Genomic DNA, 22,595 nt, shown 5'->3' with positions numbered 1-22,595 from the left:
ATCAATGAAAGATCAACCAGAGTGCAGAAGACAATTGTGCAAATATGTGCAAATGCAAATATAAATAAATAGTAATAAACAATGAAAACATGATCTAATGAGATAGGATCCTTAAAGTGAGATCCTTGGTTCTTGGAACATCTCAATGATGGGCAAGTGAGTGTGGGTATCCCCTCTTGTTGAAAATTGCTGAGGACATTCCCTGCTTTGTAGTAAGTTCAGGGCTTGTAAAATATATTTGTATCCCTTTAAGTCAGGCTGTTGGAGCTTTGCACTTGTGGGTTACCACATTAAAAATTATGCCGTCAAATCTATTTTAGATAATGCAAAAAAATTGGGTCAAGTGGGTATGACTGTTCTGCAAAAACAAATGTATTTTCAACAGCAGGAGCACTGGGAATGGGCTTTGTGATTGAAGAGGACTGAACACATGATAGAACAAGCTCACATCAGCTTTTGTGTTTTTCAGGACAGGTCTTTGAGTTGAGCATGACCCATGCACATTTCTGGAATGAGTTGACAATTTGTATTATCACATGTTCAGTATTTCCAAACCACTTCCCAGTTCCATCTTTATCTCCTGCATGGAATTAATAGTCTGAAACTGTAGTCTATCCTTTGAATCCAAGGGACTGAGAGGAAGGGAGTTACACAAATAATTTTAAGCTTTGACTTGTATCTTGGGAACAAATGATTATTGACAGACCCATGTGTAGATGATCAATCAATCTTTAATTGCTCTGAAGAAAGTAGTCTGCCAGTCATTTTTAGTAAGAGTCAACCTTATTGCAGAGCCAGACTGGGTAAGGATGCGTTATAGGCACTGAAAGAGCTGAGTGGTTCCAAAGGTATGATATTCAATTGGCCATTGGGAATAGATGAACTTGGAGATGATATATGTCACCCACTTGACTGAGATGGGCAGCGTAGAAACTTGCTCACATGTACACTACATTGAAGGTTGCCCCACTAAGTTCAGGAGCTGGGATGAAGTTAATGAACGGTAGTGTGTTTACATGAGCACAAGCTGAAGTTTATACAACCTGTGCCCATTACTAAACATTACCCCAACATTGACACCTATTGACTTTTTTGCCACTCAGTAGGTACAGCCAAGGACAGTGCAGAACAGAATGTACAGCTGGCTTGCTGTATCTTATGATGTCATTGTTCAGTTTTGCAACGTGCTCTTTGCGTGTTTGAGATGAGTGACGGGTAAAGAAAATAATGCTCACAATGTGGGAGGATTTTTAATAAAGTACATAAACAATCTATTCACATGCAATTGCGTGCCGGGATTTACGCTTGTTGAGATGTGACTGGCTGAAGCGAGCCATGTTAGCACTTCTGAAACTGTTGTTTGCAGAAGCTCCAAACTGCCTACTGAAAATGTTGTTAAACACCAGGCACAAAAGTAATGAGAAATCAGGGAGCATGCTGGCGCCATTTGTGCAATGTTGCAGAGGGTTGCAGATTCTGTTATCATGGTTTGCTTGTTTCCCAGAGTCAGCAGTGTGATACATAAAGTGCAAATTAAGTTTAACTTTGGTGTCTCTGCCCACTCATTTTGTACCAACAGAACGTCAAAGAGCAAACACCTTGCATTCCGCCTGTAGCCCATATGTCAACTTGGAACAGTGGTGGCATTCTCCCAGATTCGAAACTTTCGCTGTAGTAATTGAACATACAACCTATGTTGATCCTCCATCATGGCAGTATGGAAATGCTTGAGATTATTTTACAGATAAAGTAAAAAAGCTGCTTTTTGGGTGAATGTAAGGAATCCCACAGTACAAACTAAAGAAAATTATGCAAGTTCATCCTTCATCCATGCCTATATATTTCTTTCATAAAGAGTTAAAAATAAGACTGTACTTCAAAGTTAGGGAATGCTTTACAGCATCTTTCCAGTGGCTTGGTATAGTCTCAATGAAGGTGGATGCCCGCAAGAAAATGAATCTCAGGGTTGTATATGGTGACAAATGTGTACTTTGATAATAAATTTACTTTGAACTCTAACTATGGGCTTTTAGTAAAAAGCATTTAACATGCTGTCCTTGGCTGTTGTCAGCTGGCTTCTCAAGCCTCAGTGCCATTCACCAATTTACTAGGTGAAATTCAGCTGATCATACTGAAGCATGGATCAGATCTGATGCATTTAAAAGTGTGGAGCTGTTTCTGGATTGGTGGATCTGCACCATAATTTCCTCTGACGGGTTTATTTTAATTTTACCAACGTAGGCAGCTAGGCTGGGGAAAAAAAGTGGTATTTTTCCACAGGTCTTGCAACTAACTTCCTCACTTGAAGCCTTCCTCCTTCAGGCAGAGCAGTTATTTGTTAGACAGAGCTGGTGAAGAGTCTTGCCCTGAAATGTCGACTGTTTATTCCCTGGAGTAAACACAATACTGCATTTTGTGGTATTACTCAGCATCTCCAGCATCTGCAGAATCTCTTGTGTTTAACATTAGTTATACTCCGGGAAACACTCGGAGAGCAAGCAGTAACACTGAATTCGCAGCATGAACATGGGAAAGGCAGATGAAATGTGACAAGGGAGGGCCCTAGTGACTCACAGGACTGCAAGCTTTACAAAAGCACAGACTCTTTGGGAGAAGGCCTGAGGTAGACCACAGACGGTATGCTACTTCCTAAAAATCCACAGGATACTTTGTAGACTGATGAACAGAAGTTCTGATGTTAGAATTGTGCTTACCAGTTTCAGTTCTCTGTTAGCACTTTGGTTTCTGTCCTACATGACAACATCTTTCTGGAGGGGGAAAAAAGAAACAAAACATTCTTTCCATTCATTTCTATCTTGCCTATCATCTTTTTCTCCGTCCTGTCCCTTCACCCTCACCATCTCCCAAGTTTCTGGGCAAGATTCAAATGATCATAGAATACCATGGATGAAATGTGATCTATTTAACTGTGAAAGTTCCATGAGAGGGAGAGAGAAGGGGGGGGGGGGAGAGAGAGAGAGATGTATGAGTATTAGAGTGGAGTAAAGGGAATTACAGAGGCATGGGAGAGGAGCTCGCCAAAATTGATTGGAAGTGCTCTCTAGTATGGATGATGGCAGAACAGCAATGGCTGGAGTTTCTGAGAGAAATTCAGAAGGCACAGGATAGATACATCCCAAAGATGAAGAATAAGGCAATTGTAACTGATAAAGGAAGGCAAAGATGGCACAAAAACGAAAGAAAGGATATATAATACAGCATAAATTATTGGAAAGTTAGAGGACTGGGAAACTTTTAAAAACCAAAAGACGTCCAAAAAGCAGTAAGGGAGAAGATGAAATATGAAGGTAAGTTAGCCAGCATTATAAAAGAGGATACCAAAAGTTTTTATAAAACATAAAGAGAAGAGAGGTGAGAGTGGATATCGGACCACCAGAAAGTGATGCTGGAGTAGTAGAAATGGGGGCAGGGGAGAAATAGTGGACACACTATTTTGCATCAGTCTTCATTGTGGAGGACACCAGCAGTATGCCAGAAATTCGAGAGAATTGGGGGCAGAAGTGAGTGTAGTTGCTATTGCTAAGGAGAAAGTGTTTGAGAAGCTGAAAAGTCTGTAGGTAGACAAGTCACCTGGATCAGATGGACTACAGTCCAGGGTTCTGAAAGAGGTAACTGAAGAGATTGTGGTGATCTTTCAAGAACCACTAGATCCTGGAGTTGTTTCAAAGGACTGCAAAATTGCAAATGTTACTCTCCTCGTTAAGAAAGGTGGGCGACAAAAAAGTATATTATAGGCCAGTTAGCCTGACTTCAGTGGTTGGAAAGATGTTAGTCCATTCTTAAGGACAAAGTTTCGGGGTACTTGGAGGCACATGATTAAAATAGGGCAATGCCAAAATGAGAAATCTTGCCTGACAAATCTGTTGCAATTTTTTGAGGATATAACATGCAGACAAAGCAGAGTTGGTAGATGTTGTTTACTTGGATTTTCAGAAGGCCATAGACACGGTACCACACATGAGGCTGCTAGGCTAGATAAGAGCCCATGGCATCGCAGAAAAGTTACTAGTATGAATAGAAGGTTGACTGATGGCAGGAGGCAAACAGTGGGGATAAAGGGGGCCTATTCTAGTGGGCTGCTAGTGACTGGTGGTGTTCTGCAGGGGTTGGCATTGAGCCTGCTTCTTTTCACGTTATACGTCAATGATTTGGATGACAGAATTAATGGCTTTGTGCCCAATATTTGTGGATATATGAAGATAGATGGAGGGGCTGGTAGTTTTGAGGGAGTACAGAGGAGGTTCATGAGAATGATTCCGGGAATGAAAGTATTAACGTATGAGGAGCATTTGGTGGCCCGGGCTGTACTCACTGGAATTTTGAAGAGTGAGGGGGTCGGTGGGGGGGGGGGGGGAATCTCATTGAAACCTGTTGTTTATTGGATCACCAGGATAGAGTGGATGTGGAGAAGAGTAGTGGGGGAGTCTAGGATCGTAGGGCACAGCCTCAGTAGAGGGACATCTCCCTCCTTAAAGAATTTCTTTAGCCAGAGAGTGGTGAATCTGTGGAATTCTTTGCCACAGGCAGCTGTGGAGGCCAAGACTTTACGTATATTTAAAGCGGAAGTTGATAGATTCTTGATTGGTAAGGCCATCAAAGGCTATGGGATACGGCAGGCAAATAGGGTTTATAGGAATAATAAATCAGGCGTGATGGAATGGCAGAGCAGGCTTGATGGGCTGAATGGTCTATGTCTTATGGCCTTGCGGTCAATTATACCTTATTGCAGTGTGAATGAATGCTGTCCAAATCCATTCACTGGCCATTTTAAATTGATTTTTTTTAATAACTTCATGCATATTTTTTGCCAGGATCCATCAAAACTGCAAACCTGCTTGCATGAGCTCAGGTATTTACAGTCATATGCTGGCATTCTGTTCTTTGTTTCCTCCTCCTACCTTATAGCAAGTGAAACATCTGGCCACGTCTTTTCAGTTTTCTATCTAAGCTATCTTTATAAACTGTTGCAGTGATTTTTGTTCTCTTTCAGGCTGGGACATTCCACACCAAAATACTGTATGCTATCTCTCACTTTATTCTCATTCAACCTTGAAGTCTCCAATCCCAGTACCTAGAAGGTAGCTGAACCTCTTTATCTGCAAGAACATAGATTTTCTACAGCCAAGTCCCTATTAATTGCTCAATCCTAACTGCAATAGAACCTCTCAAAACAGGATATTTTGATAGAAAATGCAATGCTTTGAGAACAGCACTGTTACTTCCTATTAGAAATTGTGCTTAACATCAGTAAAGTTTATAACACCGGCATAAGTTCAAAACTAGCAACATTGGAATGAGTGCACTCCATCCTCGTACATTTGCTTTGGGAAGTTTAAGTAACTTTCTTGAAAACACACTGCTGTGAACAATCACTAAAGTTAAAGATTTTGTGGAAGACAGTATCTAGTTTAATTTTTCAATTTTTGTAACGTCTAATTTTAAAATTGTTTCAACAATCTTTCAGCCTTCCTCTTTGGCTTTTAAGAGAACTGAGGGAGCATCCTGACAGTAATATGGAAAAAAAAGCAGACGTGTAAGGAAAACAATATAAAGTTAGTAATAGCTGAGCGGAATTTGTAGGAAATGAAGAAATAGTTTTACGATCACATGTTAAAGGAAGTGAAGACATACGTTGTTTGTTAGTCTGTTGCCTTTGCCCTGTACATTATTACTGGAGACTTAAGAATATAATCATTTAAAGATAGGTCATTGTACCTTGCAGGCAAAAACATCAAAAACATTTGCATCAGCTTGGTTCTGTTCTTGAAGCTCTATATTTTTCCTCATTAACTCCATTTTTTAAAATAATGTTTGACTCGCCAGACTCTGGTTGTAATCTTACTCCTGCAAGATCCACTTGAAATAGTTAGATAGCAAAGGACAACAGTATTTGACGTGGATTTTAGTGCTTTGAACATTCTGCCCAATTGGTTTCCTTTGTCTATTTCCAAATATCATTCTCCCAGTGATTTAGAGTCATAGAAAACTACAACACAGATACAGGCCCTTTGGCCCATCCAGTCCATGCCAAACCATTTAACAGCCTGGTCCCATCGACCTGCTGTTGGACCATTGCAGTCCATATGCCTCCCATCCATGTACCTATCCAAAGTCTTTTTGAACATTGAAATCAAAATCACATCCACCACTTGCGACCCATCCTTTTCCATAATTACCATGAAACTAATGGCTTTATGATCAGTAGATGCGAAGTGTTCCCCTACAGAAACACCTGTCTCACTCCCTAATTTATCCAATTTCCATTTAAATGTTGCTTTTGAATTTGTTCCACCAGACAATTAGTTCTAGGTAACCTTGTTTGAAAGTAAAAGTTTTCCTCTTGTCCTATTTCTTCTCCTTTATCATCTCTGGTGTTACGAACCCCGTAACTGGATGTCTTACCAGCAAAGATCGAAGTGTCCATTGGAGTCTGGTGATACTATTTTCAACAATATTTATTAGCAAAAATATACAAAATAATATCAATGCGAATATACAGAGAATATACGTTAGCAATACTAAACCTAAAAGTGCGGGTATAATAATAAACACTAATGAAATAAGCTCTATCGTTGTCTAGGGGATAATGAATTGTCAGATGGAAATATAAAGTTCAGTTCATGCAGGCTGCGGTAGTTGTTTGTCGATGTGTTGCAATTGTTGGAGAGAGAGAGAGAGAGAGAAAAAACGTGTGAACAGTAACAGCTATTATCTTGCCAACCTTCCTTTACGATCTTGATCCATCGATGCGTTGTTGTTGTGGCCATTCACGTATAATCCCTCCGTCCTTTAGCTAGACCATTCTTCCGTGGTGGACTCGTCACCCAGGCAAGGGTGGACACACACACAAGCCCCCACCGGTCTCCCTACAAAACACTGTGAGTTAAAATTTGCTGACCCTTCGTTCGGTCTCCGGTCTCCCACCCTGTCTCGTGGGGGTTCTGATGCTCACTAGTGTTTCTCCTGGTGCGTCTGAGGGGTGTTACCCCAGACCTCACTTTTATCCCCACTCACGGGGTCTCAGGTGTCAATCAGGTTAGGGTGATGTAACCCATCAAACCAGCCCACTCTGGTTGCCCCCTGAGGGGTTTCAATGAATAGAACAGTACCAAGTACACAATCCTTCTCCAAAAGACAATAGCAGTAATCAATGGTTCCATTCCTTTTTTGTTAGGAGGAGACATTCCACCTTAGCTGTGCCTCTCTCTCATTAACTTTCATGAGCTGTTATCAATAACAACTGCCCTAGCAGAGTCCCTTTTGTCTCTCTTACTTCCTTGATAACAGCATCGAAATAGTAGCGATTAGCGATTTGCGATTCTCCAAAGGGGGGGGGGGGCATTGGCGACTCTGCACCCTTCTGCCCATCAGAGTTGTTCATCATTCGTAACACTGGTAATGGTCTCCCTGCTAGTGGGGCACTAATTTTCCCTATTTACTCTATCATATTCTTCATAATTTTAATAAAGCTCCCCTTAAGGATAAGACGAGGGAACACACACCAGTCCTCAGGAGTGGAGAGAGTGAGCAATGTCAAGTTCCTGGGTGTCAACATCTCTGAGGATCTATCTTGGACCCAATATATTGATGCAGCTACAAAGAAGGCACGACAGCAGCGATATTTCATTAGATGTTTAGGGAGATTTTGTGTGTTTCCAAAGGCACTCGCAAGTTTCTACAGATGTACCGTTGTAAGCTTTCTAATTGGCTGTATCATCATCTGGTTATATGGAGGGGGGGGGGTGTGAGGGACTACTGCACAATTTTGAAAGAAGCTCCATAGATATTAGCCTCTGTTGCATTCAGCATATTGTAGTGGTTAGCACAGCATTTTACAGTGCTAGTGACCCGCGTTCAGTTCCCGCCACTGCCTGTAAGGAGTTTGTACATTCTTCCCGTGAGCTCGTGGGTTTCCTCCGGGTTCTATTCTTGCTTAGTTTTCAAATCTGTTGGGATCAGAATAACAGCAACATTTCATAATGTTCATTAAGATGTATTCAGAATTTAGCTTTTAACAATGTTAAAGGTTATAGACTTAATTTTTATGAAATCCTCTAGATTAAAGTGCAAAATGTCTTATTGAAGCACGTGCTGATGTTGTATAAACATGCAAAAGGAGCTGCAACGATTAAGGAAGAAAAATCATGTGTGGAAAGTTTTTCTAGATTTCCTATCCCTGGACTGAAATGTATTGTAGTCTGTTCCGATTTAAAAAGAAGACTGTAAAGCAAAGTTTATTTTTAAAAAGTGCAATGTTGGTGTAAATATCAGCTCAGCAATGCAATAAAATTGCTCGTCTTATAGTGAGACAGAAAATGGCATTCAGCTCATCGAGTTCTTTTTGGCTCCCACTGGTACCATTTCCTCTGTTCTTATTCCCCTGTCTCCCTGCAACTTACTCTCTAAAATGTCCATCAACTCCCCTTTTCACTGTTTTTTTTTTGCGATAAATCTAAACTGAGGAGTATTTTGTATTTGACAGTTGACCTACCAGCGTGTCTTTGGGATGTGGGAGAGAAGTGTACCTAATAGAAAACAGCCTGTTACAGAGAGATCACGCAAACTTTGCACAAAGTCAGGTCCTTGGAGACATGGAAAGTGGCGCTAACTCTTATGTTATTGTGCCACCCTATAAGCTCAGGATTTTTATTTAAACTGTCTTGTTGCTTTTTAACCTAATTCCTTGGTGTCTTCTTGTTCTTCTTCTTCATTGGTGTCTTCTTGTTCTTCTTCTTCATGTGCCTTGCGCGTTACACGCTTGGGCGATCACAGCTCTCCACATCGAACGATACCAATGGTATCTCGCACACTTAGATTTGTTAGTTCTTTCACAGTGTCCATATATTTTCTTTTTTGCCTTCCTCTTCTGCGTCTCCCATTACAAAGCATACGGCTTTGTAATGTAAGGCATTCTATTACTCCCTTTCTGATAACATGGCCCAAGAAATTAAAGTTTCCTCTCATTTAATGTTCTTATTGAAGATTGTTTTGTATGGGTATGTTGGAGTACTGTCTCATTAGTTACACTATCTCTATGATATTTTCAGCATTCTTCTAAGAAACCACATTTCTGTTGGTTCTGAGTTTCTTTGGAGTTCTGGTGTTGTAGTCCATGTTTCAGAAGCATACAGCAAGATTGACCAGATGTAACATTTTAGTAGCCTAAGCCTTGTTGTCATAGAAACTTTGGTGTAGTAAGCCAAAAGTCACTGGTAATGAAATAACTTCAATTTTATTTCTTATGCAAGTTTTAAGTTCCTGAAGATTGAAGACAGGAGATTGGGGCTGAGACGAAAATTGGATCAGCCATGATGAAATGGCGGAGCAGACTCAATAGGCCAAATGGCCTAAATCTACTCCTTTATCTTATGGCCTTAAGATTTGGTCAGTAGACATTTGATTCTCACATAAAGTTCCCAGGGTCATGCCTGTTCTGACAGGTTTATGAAGCTGTAACCAGCCGGAAACCCAAACTTCTAATAATTACTTCACGTGTGACGCAGTGGTTAGCACAATACTTTACAGTACCAGCGATCCAGGTTCAGTCCCTGTCACTGCCTGTAAGGAGTTTGTACATTCTCCCCATGACAACATGGTGTTCCTGTTTCCTCCTACAGTCCAAAGACATACCGATTGATAGCTTTATTGGTCATAATTGTGATTAGGCTAGCGTTAAATCGGGGGATTGTTGGGTGGGACGGCTCAAAGGCCTGGAAAGGCCTACTCCACGCTGTATCTCAATAAAATAAAATTAAATCAATCACATATATTTTACATGATGGTGTCAGTCTATTGGCATGCCCATGGTTCATAATTTGGTGTTTAAAAATGTTGGTAACCCACAAAACGCTGGTGAAAATGCAGTGCTTCTCGCTATAGATGCTACCTGGCCTACTGCGTTCCACCAGCATTTTGTGTGTGTTGCTTGAATTTCCAGCATCTGCAGATTTCCTCGTGTTTGCTTTAAAAATGTTTTCTGAGTTTTTTCAGATGCACAGCTAAAGATTCCTTTGAATGAAGGTGCTTTGTGCTGCATTTGCTGACTATGCCTCAGTGAGCTTCTGCATTCGAGTCCGCTGCTTAGGGAGAGACTGCACAGGAATAAAGTACCAGCATTTCTTAAACACATTTACTGACTGTCTACAATCCCATTCATTTCTGTGTTGCCATAGTAACTGCATCAGGCAAAAGAATGCAGTCATATTAAGCTCCTTGACACTGCATGTTTTTGCTATGTACAATCTTGCTTTTCCTTCTTTTGTCACTTCCGGATTCATGATACTTATCATGATAAACAGTGAGAAAGAGAGAGGAGTGCTGGCAATATTGCAGAAATGGTCATCTGTTGGAGAGCTAATGTGAGTGGGAAGATGCCTGAGTTCAGTACTTCTAACCTTGCCAAGGCTGAGGGCCGTGGGTTCCCACTGGATTTGTTTGTTAGTATGCAATTGTTGTTCACTGTAATCTGATGTAACTGTATGTGCTGCACGCTGGCCATCTATCAAATAAAATTTGGCAGCAGAAGCCTGGAAATTGAAGCACAATGCTCGAAATGTGCCAGCAAATCTTGGCCAGGGGTTCATTTAAAAGCGTAAATAAAGGCAGTGTTAATTGTGGACGTCTACTGTTTCTGTAATTTAATATGGAGTCTGACTCTAAACCAGGACTGAGTGAGGCATTGTGTCGGGTAGCTGTGGAATTCTGTGCACAAGCAGGAATTGGTAGTCGAGACAAACACCAGCAAGTGTCAACTGTGTGAAAAGTCATTGAGCATGAGCAACTCCATAAAATTGGGGTCGTTCACTCCTTGAATGATAAAGCACCAAAAAGATGATTTTATTTATCACTAGGTGACCATTTCTGTTGATTATTTTTTAAATTGTACTAAGAGTCTTGGACTATTGCAGTACAGAAACTGCCCCTTTGGCCCATCTAGTTCATGCTGAACTGTATTTCCGCCTTGCCCCATTGACATGCACCTGCACACTAGCCCTCCATACCCCTCCCAACCATGTACTCAACCGACCTTTACTTAAATTTTACAAACAAACCCTGCATCCACTACTTCTGCTGGAAGCTTGTCGCACTCTCATACTTCAATCTGAGTGAAGTTTCCCTGCGGGTTCCCTTAAAATATTTCATCTCTCCCCCCTAACCTATGACCTCTAGTTCTAGTCTCATCCAACCTCAGTGCAAAAAACCAACTTACATTTACCCTATGTATACCTCACATAATTTTGTATACCTCTATCAAATCTCCACTTATCTTCCTACACTCTGGGGAATAAAGTCCTAACTTAATCAATCTTTTCCTATCATTCAAGTGTTCAAATCCCAAGAACAACCTTGTAAACTGATGCTGTACTCTTTAAATCTTATTGCTCTCTCTCCTGTAGGTAGATAACCAGAACTGGACACAATTCTTTAAATTTGATCTCACCAGCATGTTATACAGTACAACTTCAACATAATCTTGCAGTTTCTGTGCTCAGTATTCTAATTTATGAAGGTCAATGTGCCAAAAGTTCTCTTTACAACCTGGTCTACCAGTGATGCCATTTTCAAGGAATTATGTAACTGTATTTCCAGATCCCTTTGTTCCAGTGCAGTCTTCAGTGTCCTACCGTTTACTGTATGTCTTACACCGGTTGTCCTCGCAAAGCACAAAACCTCACACTGTCTGCATTAAATTCCACCTGTTATTTTTCAACCCCTTTTTCTGCTTGGTCCTGATTCCGCTGCAGGCCTTGATAACCTTCCTTGCTGTCTACTTTGTGCCCAATCTTAGTTTTATCTGCATGTTTGCTGATCCAGTTCACCAGATTATCATCTAATTCATTATTATAGATGATCAACAACAGACCCAGCATCGGCCCCTGCGGTACACCACTAGTCACAGGACTTCAGTCAGAGGGCATCCATCTTCTGCTTCTCCCAGAACCACACTTCTGCTTCTCCCACAAAGCTAATGTTGAATCCAATTTACTATCTCACCCTGAATGCCAAGCAACTTCTAGACAAGCCTCCCACGTGGGACTTTGTCAAAGGCCTTGTAAAGTCCACTGCCTTTCCTTCATCAACTTTCCTGGTAACCTCCTTGAAAGACTCTGTAAGATTGGCTAGATACAGCCTACCACACACAAAGCCATGCTGACTATCCCTAAATAGTCCCTGTCTATCCAATTACCTGTACTGTATAACCATCCCTTAGAATACCTTCCAATAACTTGCCCTCTGCTGATATCAGGTTCACCTGCTTATAATTCTGTCAGTTTAAAAAATCTTAGACCAGTGGTTCCCAGCCTGGTGTCTACAGACTCCTTGGTTAATAGTCAGGCTCCACAGCATAAAATAGTTTGGGAAGCCCTGTCTTAGAGCCTTTCTTGAATGATGAAACATTAGCTTTCATCCAGTCCTCTTGCAACTCACCCATGGCTAAGGATGTTTTAAATACCTCTGCCAGGGACAATGCAACTCCTGTACTAACCTCCCACAAGGTCCAAGGGGACATGCTGTCAGCTCCCTGCACATTTATCCATTCTAATTTGCCTACCGCCAGCATGGAATCTCCTGTGTAAATAAAGATTAAAAAATTCTGTTTATGATTTCCTCCGTCTCTTTCATCTTCATGCATAGATGACCAAGCTGCTCTTCAAGTGGACCAATTCTGCCTCTTGCCATCCTTTTGATCTTAAAGTATCGGTAGAAAACCGTGGGATTCTGCTTCCCCTTCTCTGCCAGAGCAACCTCATGCCTTATTTTAGCCCTCCTGATGTTAACTGTTCTTTTGCATTTGTTATCCTCGTGCCCCATTTGTTTCTTTCTAAGTACCACCTTCTACTTAACCAGGGCTCAGTACCCCTAGAAAACCAAGCCCCCTTAAAGCTATTGGCCTGGCCTTTTACCCTAATAGGAACATACAAGCGCTACTCTCAAAATTTCACTTTTGAAGGCCTCCCACTTGCACATCCCTTTGACAATCTATCCCAATCCACACCTGCCAGCTCCTTTGATCTGATTTGGAATTTAACCTGAGAACCAGTTATATCCTTCACCATAATTATCTTGAAACTAATTGAATTAGGAAGACTAGATCCAAAATGTTCCACTATACACACACACTTCTGTCACTTGCCCTGTCTTGTTCCTGATAGCTATCGTCCAAATACATTGGCTACATTTTTCTGCTGTTTTGTATTAAAATGCAAATAAACGGCACTGCAAAGGGATGGAATACATTTGCCTTTAATTAGGCACCTGGATAGTTTCTATCAGACCAGCCTGAAGAGGGAATGGGAGTTTTGACTCTTGTCCAAAGTAGATGAGAGATTGGTAAGATTAATAGTTGAGTTCCTACCTTCCAAGAGTCAAGGATACAGGAGAAAAGTAACTCCTGCTACTTCATAGTCCTAGAAGGATGTATGGTAGACCAGAGTCAAAAAAAAAACTCTGGAAGGAATAGAAAATTTGATGGGTAAATACCTCTTCATTTTACTTTTTTCTTTGTATATCTTATGCCCAAAAAGCAATGGGCTGTGCAGGGTTTCAACCCAAAACATCCACAGTTCCTTTTTCCTTACAAATGCTGCTCGACCCATTGAATACCTCCAGCAGTATGTTTGTTCCTCCTGACTGCCTCTTCTGTCTCCTGTACTTGCTGCTTGTTACACTGCTGGTGTTTAGGGCAGCAATAGAGGTCCTACATCTCTGACAGTGTTCAGGGCTTCCTTCGTCGTGTCAGTAGCTCGGTTTTCACTGCTGCCAATCTTGCAAGTTCTGGGTGGAGATTCGGGAATATCGTTGCACTCAGATTTGGAAGGATCCTTCATTGCTGTTTCCGTAACAATTTTTCTCACCAGTCAGGGTTGTTAGCCCTGAGCTGAACCGCCTGAACCTGTAGGACTGGTGGACCACTTTTAGTCTGGCCTCTACCCTTTGACCTGTTTGGCATGGGTGACCCTACCAAGAGCTAAAGCATAAAGCCTTGACCCCAGCCAATATAGCTCTCTGGGTCATTGAGGCACGCAATCCTCCAAACCCTACGATGCGGTTGTGGTTCTTTTAGAGGTGTGTTTCCTATGCAGTTAATTTGCCTAGTCAGCATCAATATTGAAATATTCGTCATTCTGCAATAGGTAACTGACTATTCTGGAGACAAATGTACTTTAAAAGAGCCTGTGGTGAGAAACTAATTAGTTCAATTATGGGTATATAGCAAAATGTTCCACTGATGATTTTGTTTTTATCATTAGATGGATCCAATCCAACCCAATTGGGGAAGAAATGAAATGTGCATCTAGTTTGAAACTGGAGAGCAAAGAACGATTAACAAAAAAGAATTGGCTCATTATCAAACTTGCTATTTTCCTGTTTAAGTTATCTTGTTTGTTTCTAGCAACATTTTCCTTATTCGTGCTGAAGCTTGTCAGAGACTTCATTTGGTTACCAACTAGCAACTATCTGGAGAACGAATCCCTAGAGCAGCACGGTGGCACAGCTAGCCGAATTGTAATGCATGGGGTTCAATCTGACATCAGGGGCTGTTTGCAGTTCTCCCTTTAACCACCTGCGTCTTGTCCAGGTGTTCTGGTTTTCTCTCATATCCAAAATGTCCAAAAGGGTGTAGGTTAATTGTCTGCTGGAAGTGTTGGTGAGTGGTAGAATTTGGGGTTAGTTGATGTTAATGTGGGGCAATAAAATAGGGTTAGGATAAGGTAGAATTAATAATCATTGGTCAGTGCAGACTTGATGAGGTAAAGAGTTTGCATGAATGCTGTACCTCTCCATAATTCTAACTGAAGTGTGAATTTGTATAGGTTGAACTATTTATCTAGCTTCACCTCATGTGCCCCTTCTCCATGCAGTTAGTATCCTGGTTTCTTCTCAGTCTTGCCTTGGGATTGATCACAAAGGTATTGTTGCATTCTCCAGGCAAACTGATTTGGGGGCAAAACTTTGAATTTGAGTAAAATGTATGTGGTTTTATATATACTTTTATGAAGACACTGAAGAAAAGCTACCTTTCAGAGGAAATCCTTGTATTTTCAAAGTTCAAAGTACATTTATTATCAAAGCATGCGAAGTCCCACTGGTTTCCTTGGCTGTGTAATTCTAGGGAATACACACTCCAGTCCCACCAAACCCGTGAGATCGAGATGGCTCTCCCACCCCAATCCCCAGTTCGTGTGGATACTGTGTAATTTGCAACCCTGTTACAACTCAGTGCCAAGAAATAACAGGCAGTACACTGCATACAATTAGAATAATTATATTTATGAATCTTAACTAAAGGGTTGGTTGGTTGGTAAAGAAAAGAAAGAAAAAAGACAAGAAGGGCCCATTATAATTAAACAGTCAAATGTGTACAAGTTGGAGCTCAACTCTTCTAAAAGTCACACATATTGACCGATCCTCAGTAGACCCCGGCACCTTGCTCCATCGAATCACGGTCCCCCACCAGGTTGAATCCTACAACTGGTTCTCCCCAGTGTCTTTCTCCATCTCCTGCTGAACCAAAAAAAAACTGAAACCGACCTTGGTGTCCCTCGCAAAACCTCCAAGTTCCACTATCCTAATTAGTGACACACATTCTGCAGCATCCCTTAACTTCAACAATAACCCAAACAGGCTGAAAGCAGAACAGACTGCTCTTACAGAGCAAAAGCCACAGCATAGCAATGAGAATGTGAACTGGGATGTTCCACATGTATACATGATACAGCCTTGAGATTCATCTCCTTACAGGCAGCCACAAATCAAAGAAACCCAAAAAAAACCCATTTAAAAGAAGGTCAAACGCGCAATGTACAGAAAGGAAAAAACAAGTTGTGCAAACAATAACTGTAACAAGTAGGCAGAACAAAAGTGAGTCCACAGACACGAAGCCTGGAGCAGGCAGATCAGGCCTCAGGCTCAGTTCGGTACAGAGTCGAGTAAACCGTGGAGCCCTCAGATGTGGAGTACGGAGCAGGCCACAGCCTTTGAGGACCAATGATGCATGTTTACTGATGGGTTTTGTATGAAGGCCTTTCCAGCTTGGCTTGTGACTTGTTCAATATCTGCACAGCAGCAAGGTTTCTGTGCTGCTGAATTGTTTCCCTTGCAAAGACGCTGATGTCTCTTATGGTGACCACTGACCTATTCAGATTGGTTGTAAAAATAGACAAGAGGTATAAGAGTACTTAAATGGTATTTGGTAACATTTATACTTCTTAAACATTTAATGTTTTATTCCACAGGAGAAGCTGGTGCAAATATTATTGATGTTGCTAAGGAAGCACGCAAGAGATTTCTGGGCCCACTGCATCCTTCCTTTAACATGGTGAAGATTATCCGTAGCCGACTTTACAGGGGGCTTCCAGACAATGCGCATCAGCTAGCAACAGGCCGACTGGGCATTTCTTTGACCCGTGTGTCTGATGGAGAGAATGTATTGGTGACCGAGTTCAACAATAAAGAGGAGCTTGTGCAGGTAAATTAAAATTATTTGGTGGTTTTTCTTCTGCAGTGTCGAGTTGAATGTGAAAGTTTCAAATCACTGGGAATCTCACCTTTGGAAATCCCATTGATTCATATGAATGGCAATTTTTTTTTGCTATTTGTGGTTTGTATTGATAATCATGATTCTTTATTGGGGATGGGAAATTTTTCTAAAATGAAAAACAGATACAAACAAGGGCAGCATCTTCAATGGGTTGAAATCAGTTTAAGTCTGACCTGAAATTGATCTGTTGTTTTGGCCACTACTTGGAATTGTGTAATTGATTCCTGTTTTTACAACTCACGAGACAAACTTGGCTGATTTCCAGTTCAAGTTCATTGTCTTTTGGCCGTGTACATGTACAAAGCCAAATGGAACAACGTTCTTCTGGACCACGGTTCACAACAGAATACATGGAACTCGCACACAAAACAGAAAGTGATATCACCACAAATAAGTTAACAAATAATAAAATATAGTCCAGAAGATTGACATTTACCACAAGGTGCATTTATGATACAAGGTTAAAAAGTAAACAGTATAACACTTGTTCTTCATACGTGATGATACCTGGCTGGTGACAGGGAATTCAGTAGACTCAGACTTGGGGAAGAAGCTGTTTTCCATTGTAAGAGCTCTGGCCTTAATGCTACAGTACCTCCTACCTGATGGTAGGGGGTCAAAGAGATTGTGGTATGGATGAGAGGGATCTTTGACAATGCTAAGGGTTCTGCATATGCAGCAGTCCTGATAAATATCTCCGATGGGTGGAAGAGAGACCAAGATGACGTTCTCAGCAATCCTTGCAATCTCTAGTTGGGTCTTGTGGTCAAATGCATTGCAATTACCATACCAGATGGTGAATTCCACCCAATCGCTAAATAACATTTTCTTTTGCAATGTAATGATTGTGGTTTCATAATCTGTTTATGTGCTAAGAATGTTTTGTATTATGTCATGTAGTCATGGGGTTTTCTAATTGTTACCGTGGATGATTGTAGCAAGCCATAACCATAAGACATGCTGGAATCCATTGTAAAACACAGAACAGACATTACAGCAAGCATTTTGCATTCTATGAAACACCACAAATGTTAGTAAATAAAGAAAAAATATATATTATTTGAGGGAGACATTTTACTAAAGATACCCCTAAAACTTTCTGCTCTTTCAAAAAGAAACTTAAACGATCTATTAATAAGTACATTACATAAAATCATGCGTATTGAAGATTTCTGTGGAGTACTCTAATGATGCTCTTGGAAATCAATCAATAATTTAAGTTTAATGTAAAGTATGTCTGAGATTCAGTTATTTGAAAAAGAAAAACTGATCAGCTATCCTGATGTGCTTGGTATTAGAATTTGTAATATTGTGGTGCAACTTTGTACCTTTCTGAAGAAAATAATCTAAAAATCCTGCAGACACTGGAAATCTTAAATTAAATCAGAAAGTGTGGGAAATACTTGGGCAAGGCATCATCTGTGGAAGGAGAAAGAAGTAATGAAGGATTTTTGGCCTGACATATTTACTCTACTTTTCTTTCCACAAACATTGCCTGAACTATTGAGTGTTTTCAATATTTCTGGGTTACTTCAAGTTTAATGTACTTAAGATGTGAGGTATAGCAGGGTTCTGTTCTTGTGAACTATTTGTTATCTGAACAGTTGGGAAAAAAAGTCAGAAAGGTGGCAGAAAACTGAACTCCCACACAGTGGAAGGTGCCTACACCCCTGCAGCAGTGGGCAAATCCATATTGCCAGTCATCAGGCTGCACATGAGTGAGGGGTTTGTAATCTGGGGAACACCCTGTAGATGGAGAATGTGTATGAATAGAGTTTTTCATGGGTTGTAGCACTATCTGTTTGTAAAAATATTGTCATATTAATAAATGGGTGATAATTGGGGGAAAATAACAGAGCAAAGTCTATTGCATATTCTTCAATATGATTTCCTCAAAAGTCAATTGTATAATTGCAAATAGTGGCCAAGACAAATCAATTCCAGGCCAAACTATCAGACCCCAACATTTGTAATTTTTCTGTCAAAAACCTGGTTCCCTTAGTGAAAAGGAACAATTTATGGCCTGGACTCTGTACTGCTGAAGATACATCCATGTTATTTTCCCTCAATTTCCAATCGGGGTGATTTCTAGTAAGAGCTCGTTATTAGTACATTTTATTCATAAGTTATATTGTTGACGGCTCATGAGAAATATCTTTTTTATTTGCAGGCCTGCATATGCAGCACATTTATTCCTGTGTACTGTGGACTAATACCACCAACATTGCAAGGCGTGGTAAGTTGAACTGTGACCAGAGATTTGAAAGGAATTTTATCTGTACTATGATTGAGAGCATGAGTAATATTTCCAAATGTCAAAACTATCTTCTTGGGTCCTTAGCTCCCTGTGGAGCATAGTCCATTGAAAACCTCCCATTTCCATTGTGCAAAGTCGAGAGTATAGTTGGAGTTCATCAATGTTTCTGTAATCTATTGTACCCACTGGACAGGCATTGGCCTATACAACTTCACCAGAGCCCTGATGGCCAGACTTACCTGTTTCCAAATCTCACAATGGGGGATGTAGGGTTGGACTTTGAGAGGCAACTGTCAAGTTACAGAAATTCCAAAACTTGTTGGGGTTTGTTTGCCTCCATTTTCCAGATAATGGACATTTTGAATGATCACCGTTATACGAAGTTTCATTTTTTTTTAAATTCCCTCTTTTCCGTCTATCTTCTTTCCCCCCCACCTTGCTCTACAGGCAATTTGCTCTTTCCATTATTCTTTCGTGTACATACAAGGGATCTTTCAAATGTTTATCTTTATGAAAACCTAGAGTGATTCTTCAAGTCACAGAAAGCATCCCAATCCTGTTGTTAACTAATGAGCATACATTCCTTCAAATGCAATCCTTTCCTAACTTAGACATCCTGTGACTAATTCTGATATTCTGCTTGAGGTCAATCAGCTTGCAGCAGACTGGCGATTGATCCTAGCTTCGTATAGATCAGTTACTTGGTGTCTTCAACAAAATCCTTGTCAAAGTACTCAAAGTTGTCTAGGCTCCTGATTCACACACAAAATGCTGGTGGAACACAGCAGGCCAGGCAGCATCTACAGGAAGAAGTACAGTCGACGTTTCGGACCGAGATGTCGACTGTACTTCTCCCTATAGATGCTGCCTGGCCTGCTGCGTTCCACCAGCATTTTGTGTGTGTTGCTTGAATTTCCAGCATCTGCAGATTTCCTCGTGTTTAGGCTCCTGATTCAATGCACTGCATTAGTGGGATCTGGTAGTTTTTTTTTAAAAGGAAATACTAATATTTTTGTTTCTATGTGATTTACCAAATAAATCAACTAGATCATTATGAAAGATAATGTCATTTTTGGCTGAAAATAGATTCAGTGCAAGTTGAGTTTCCATGATCTTCTGTGCTGTCAGCGGGTCCTGCCCACAAAGTTGGCTGTTTTCCCAGAGTGTATTAATCACCATGGTGAGACTGATAAATGCACTTATTTACACTTCATAATACAGCTTCTTAAACTTAATCTTTAATTGGGTTCAAAAATACTAATGGGTATGTCATAAATGATTATGAATAACTTTTAGTTTAAAGTTATGACTATATACTCTAATAGTTCCATCTGGTCATTAGGTTCTTGTAGATGATGGCTTAGAGACCAGTGATTAACCCATTTTCAGCTGCATTAACTACATCAGCTTGCTGTTCATATTTTTAAAGTAAACTTTAGACTTTAAAAAATATTTATAGCTGACAATTGGCTTGACATTATGCATAGTTTTAACAGAAACTGAGGAAATCTCTTCTCAAAATTCATACAAATTTGGATGCATCCAAAGTGGAACCAAGTCTTCTGAAGATCACCTTTAACATGTATCTGTCATTCATATGATTAAAATAGTCACTTATCCTTTTTGGGAAGAAGAGGGCTATTGTCATTAATGACTAGTCTGAGCGTGCTTTATTTGATCTTCTAGGACAGATCTTCCAACGATGAATGCACCAACATAGGCTTCACTGCTATCAAGCCATTGGGAGCACACTGTTTCTTCCACATTCCTTTGATTATTCTGAGAGGATAACATTTAGTCAATTGGCCCTTTGTATCTGGTTCAGCTGTAGAACATCCTTGGCTTGCCAGCTGTTAGACATGGGTCATTCACCTCTCCATTAGCCCCCACACATCGTCCTTGTCACACCCTGCAATTGCTTCGCAGTGGGACATCCTAGAGTGTCACCCAATAGTTCCATGAACTGCAGTGTTGCGTCTAACTATTTAAACTAGTAATCAAATGCCTAACTAAACTAATCCCTTCTGCCTACGCAATGTCTATATCCATCCATTCTCTGAACATTCATATCTCTATCCAGGAGCTGCTTTAATGCTTCTCCCACAACCTCTGGCAACACATTCCACACACCCCCCACTCTGTATCGGGGTTGGTGGAACCTGTCCCACCACTTCCTCTTTGACCTTGCCTTCTCTCAGCTTAAAGTTGTATCCTTTACTTTTGAACATTTTGACCCTGGGACAAAGATGCTGGCTACCTATCTATGTGTCTCATAATCTTGTAAACTCCTATCAGGTCAATCCTCATCCTCTGTTTTCCAAAGCACGCAGCCCAAGATGTCTGATCTCTCTTTGTAGCACATGCTCTCTAATCCAGGCAGCATCCTGCAAAACCTGTTCTGCATCCTCTCCAAAGCTTCAATGCCCTTCCTCTGATGGGGCAACTTGTAATGAATTCAATACTTCAGATACAGCCTAATCAGTTTTATAAAGCTTCAACTTAACTTCCCAACTCTTGAATTCACTGCCTCATCTAATAAAAGCAGACTTACTATGGGCTGCCTTTATCATCCAGACCTTAAGGTCCCACAATATATCAGTAATGTTGTGACCTGTCATCAACAAGAGACTAAAACTTTATATTTGAATACCACTTGTTTTATTTTAGTTTTTAAGTAGGCTTCTTCCTTTTCAGGGCTTTTGCTCAATACTCTATACTACCACTGCAACCCTATGGACACTGGCTGTCCTTAGCATTAGCTTGTTGCAGAGGACATCAGCCATCATACAAAGAGGTTTGTGGGAAGCTTGGGCCAAGCTATGCCTCTGCTTCCTGCCCTGTTCATTGTCTCATTCTTGGTGACCCTGTCTCTCAGGAAAGACTAGGAGCTATGGCTCAGATACACTGGTACACTTACTGCTCTTCTCCAGAAACTTTTCCCTTAATGCCCAAGATGATACATTAGTCAAGAGAAACCACTGAAAAATATGGTGCAAAAATTGTACTTTTGGTTTACATTTTCAGTATGGAAGCTCCTACCAGACCAGACATCCCCTCTAAAGCGGGCTCAGTGTTGTACAGGATTTGCCTGCTGGATCAGCAGGTGGTTGACTGGAATTCAGGGAGCCATGCCCATTCCTCTACTACCCAAAAAGAAAAGTCTTTCGTTACCAGAGTGATTGTGGGACTGAAGTTTAAAGCTGCCTGGACTTTTCAGGGTAGCTTCATGTTTTCATTTTATAAATGATAATTTTGTTCCAGCTGCTGCAATTGTTGTAATCTGAAAAAAAAAGTGACCTGAGAGGTACTGAGACTAGTGGATATAGAAGTGTTTTACTCAGCAAAAATGAGCAACAGACATGATTTTGAGACGCTCTTCGAAGAAGATGCCTGCCTGACCCGATATTACATGACATTTTATATGCTAAAGATCAAAGGTAATATCAGGGCAATTCTATAGTTACGATGTATCTACAAAGCTTCCTTTGAATTACATATAGTTTTCAAACACTTCTTCCTTCGCACTCAAAGTAAATGCTACTCTCCTCTGACTAGGCCACATTCATATACGTGCAGGCATCTGAGGTCTAATTATTCTTAGCTGTGTTTTAAATTCAATTTGCAATTCACATTCAAATCTGAAGATTGGTTGCTGGTGAAATTAATATTTGCTATATGCCCTAACAGAAAAATGTGAAGAACCACCAGTTGCATAGTGTTCCTTTTGGTTGCCATTACTGACACCCCCAGTTCAAGTTCATGGATCTTGGACAG

General features: G+C 40.6%; 1 protein-coding gene across 1 annotated transcript in view; it reads left to right on the top strand.

Moving 5' to 3' along the window:
- The window catches only part of pnpla2 (patatin-like phospholipase domain containing 2), an 82,331-nt gene that overhangs the window by 20,374 nt on the left and 39,362 nt on the right, over positions 1-22,595 (top strand). Inside the window, exons 2-3 of the mRNA XM_073049230.1 lie at positions 16,260-16,492; positions 18,735-18,800. Of these exons, the coding sequence (XP_072905331.1) occupies positions 16,260-16,492; positions 18,735-18,800 (299 nt within the window). The remainder of the gene's footprint in view (positions 1-16,259; positions 16,493-18,734; positions 18,801-22,595) is intronic.

Source organism: Hemitrygon akajei, chromosome 6 (assembly GCF_048418815.1).
Source record: "Hemitrygon akajei chromosome 6, sHemAka1.3, whole genome shotgun sequence".
Classification (NCBI taxonomy): domain Eukaryota; kingdom Metazoa; phylum Chordata; class Chondrichthyes; order Myliobatiformes; family Dasyatidae; genus Hemitrygon; species Hemitrygon akajei.
The sequence above is the reverse complement of the archived record's forward strand: the minus strand, read 5'-3'. Positions and strand labels throughout refer to the sequence as shown.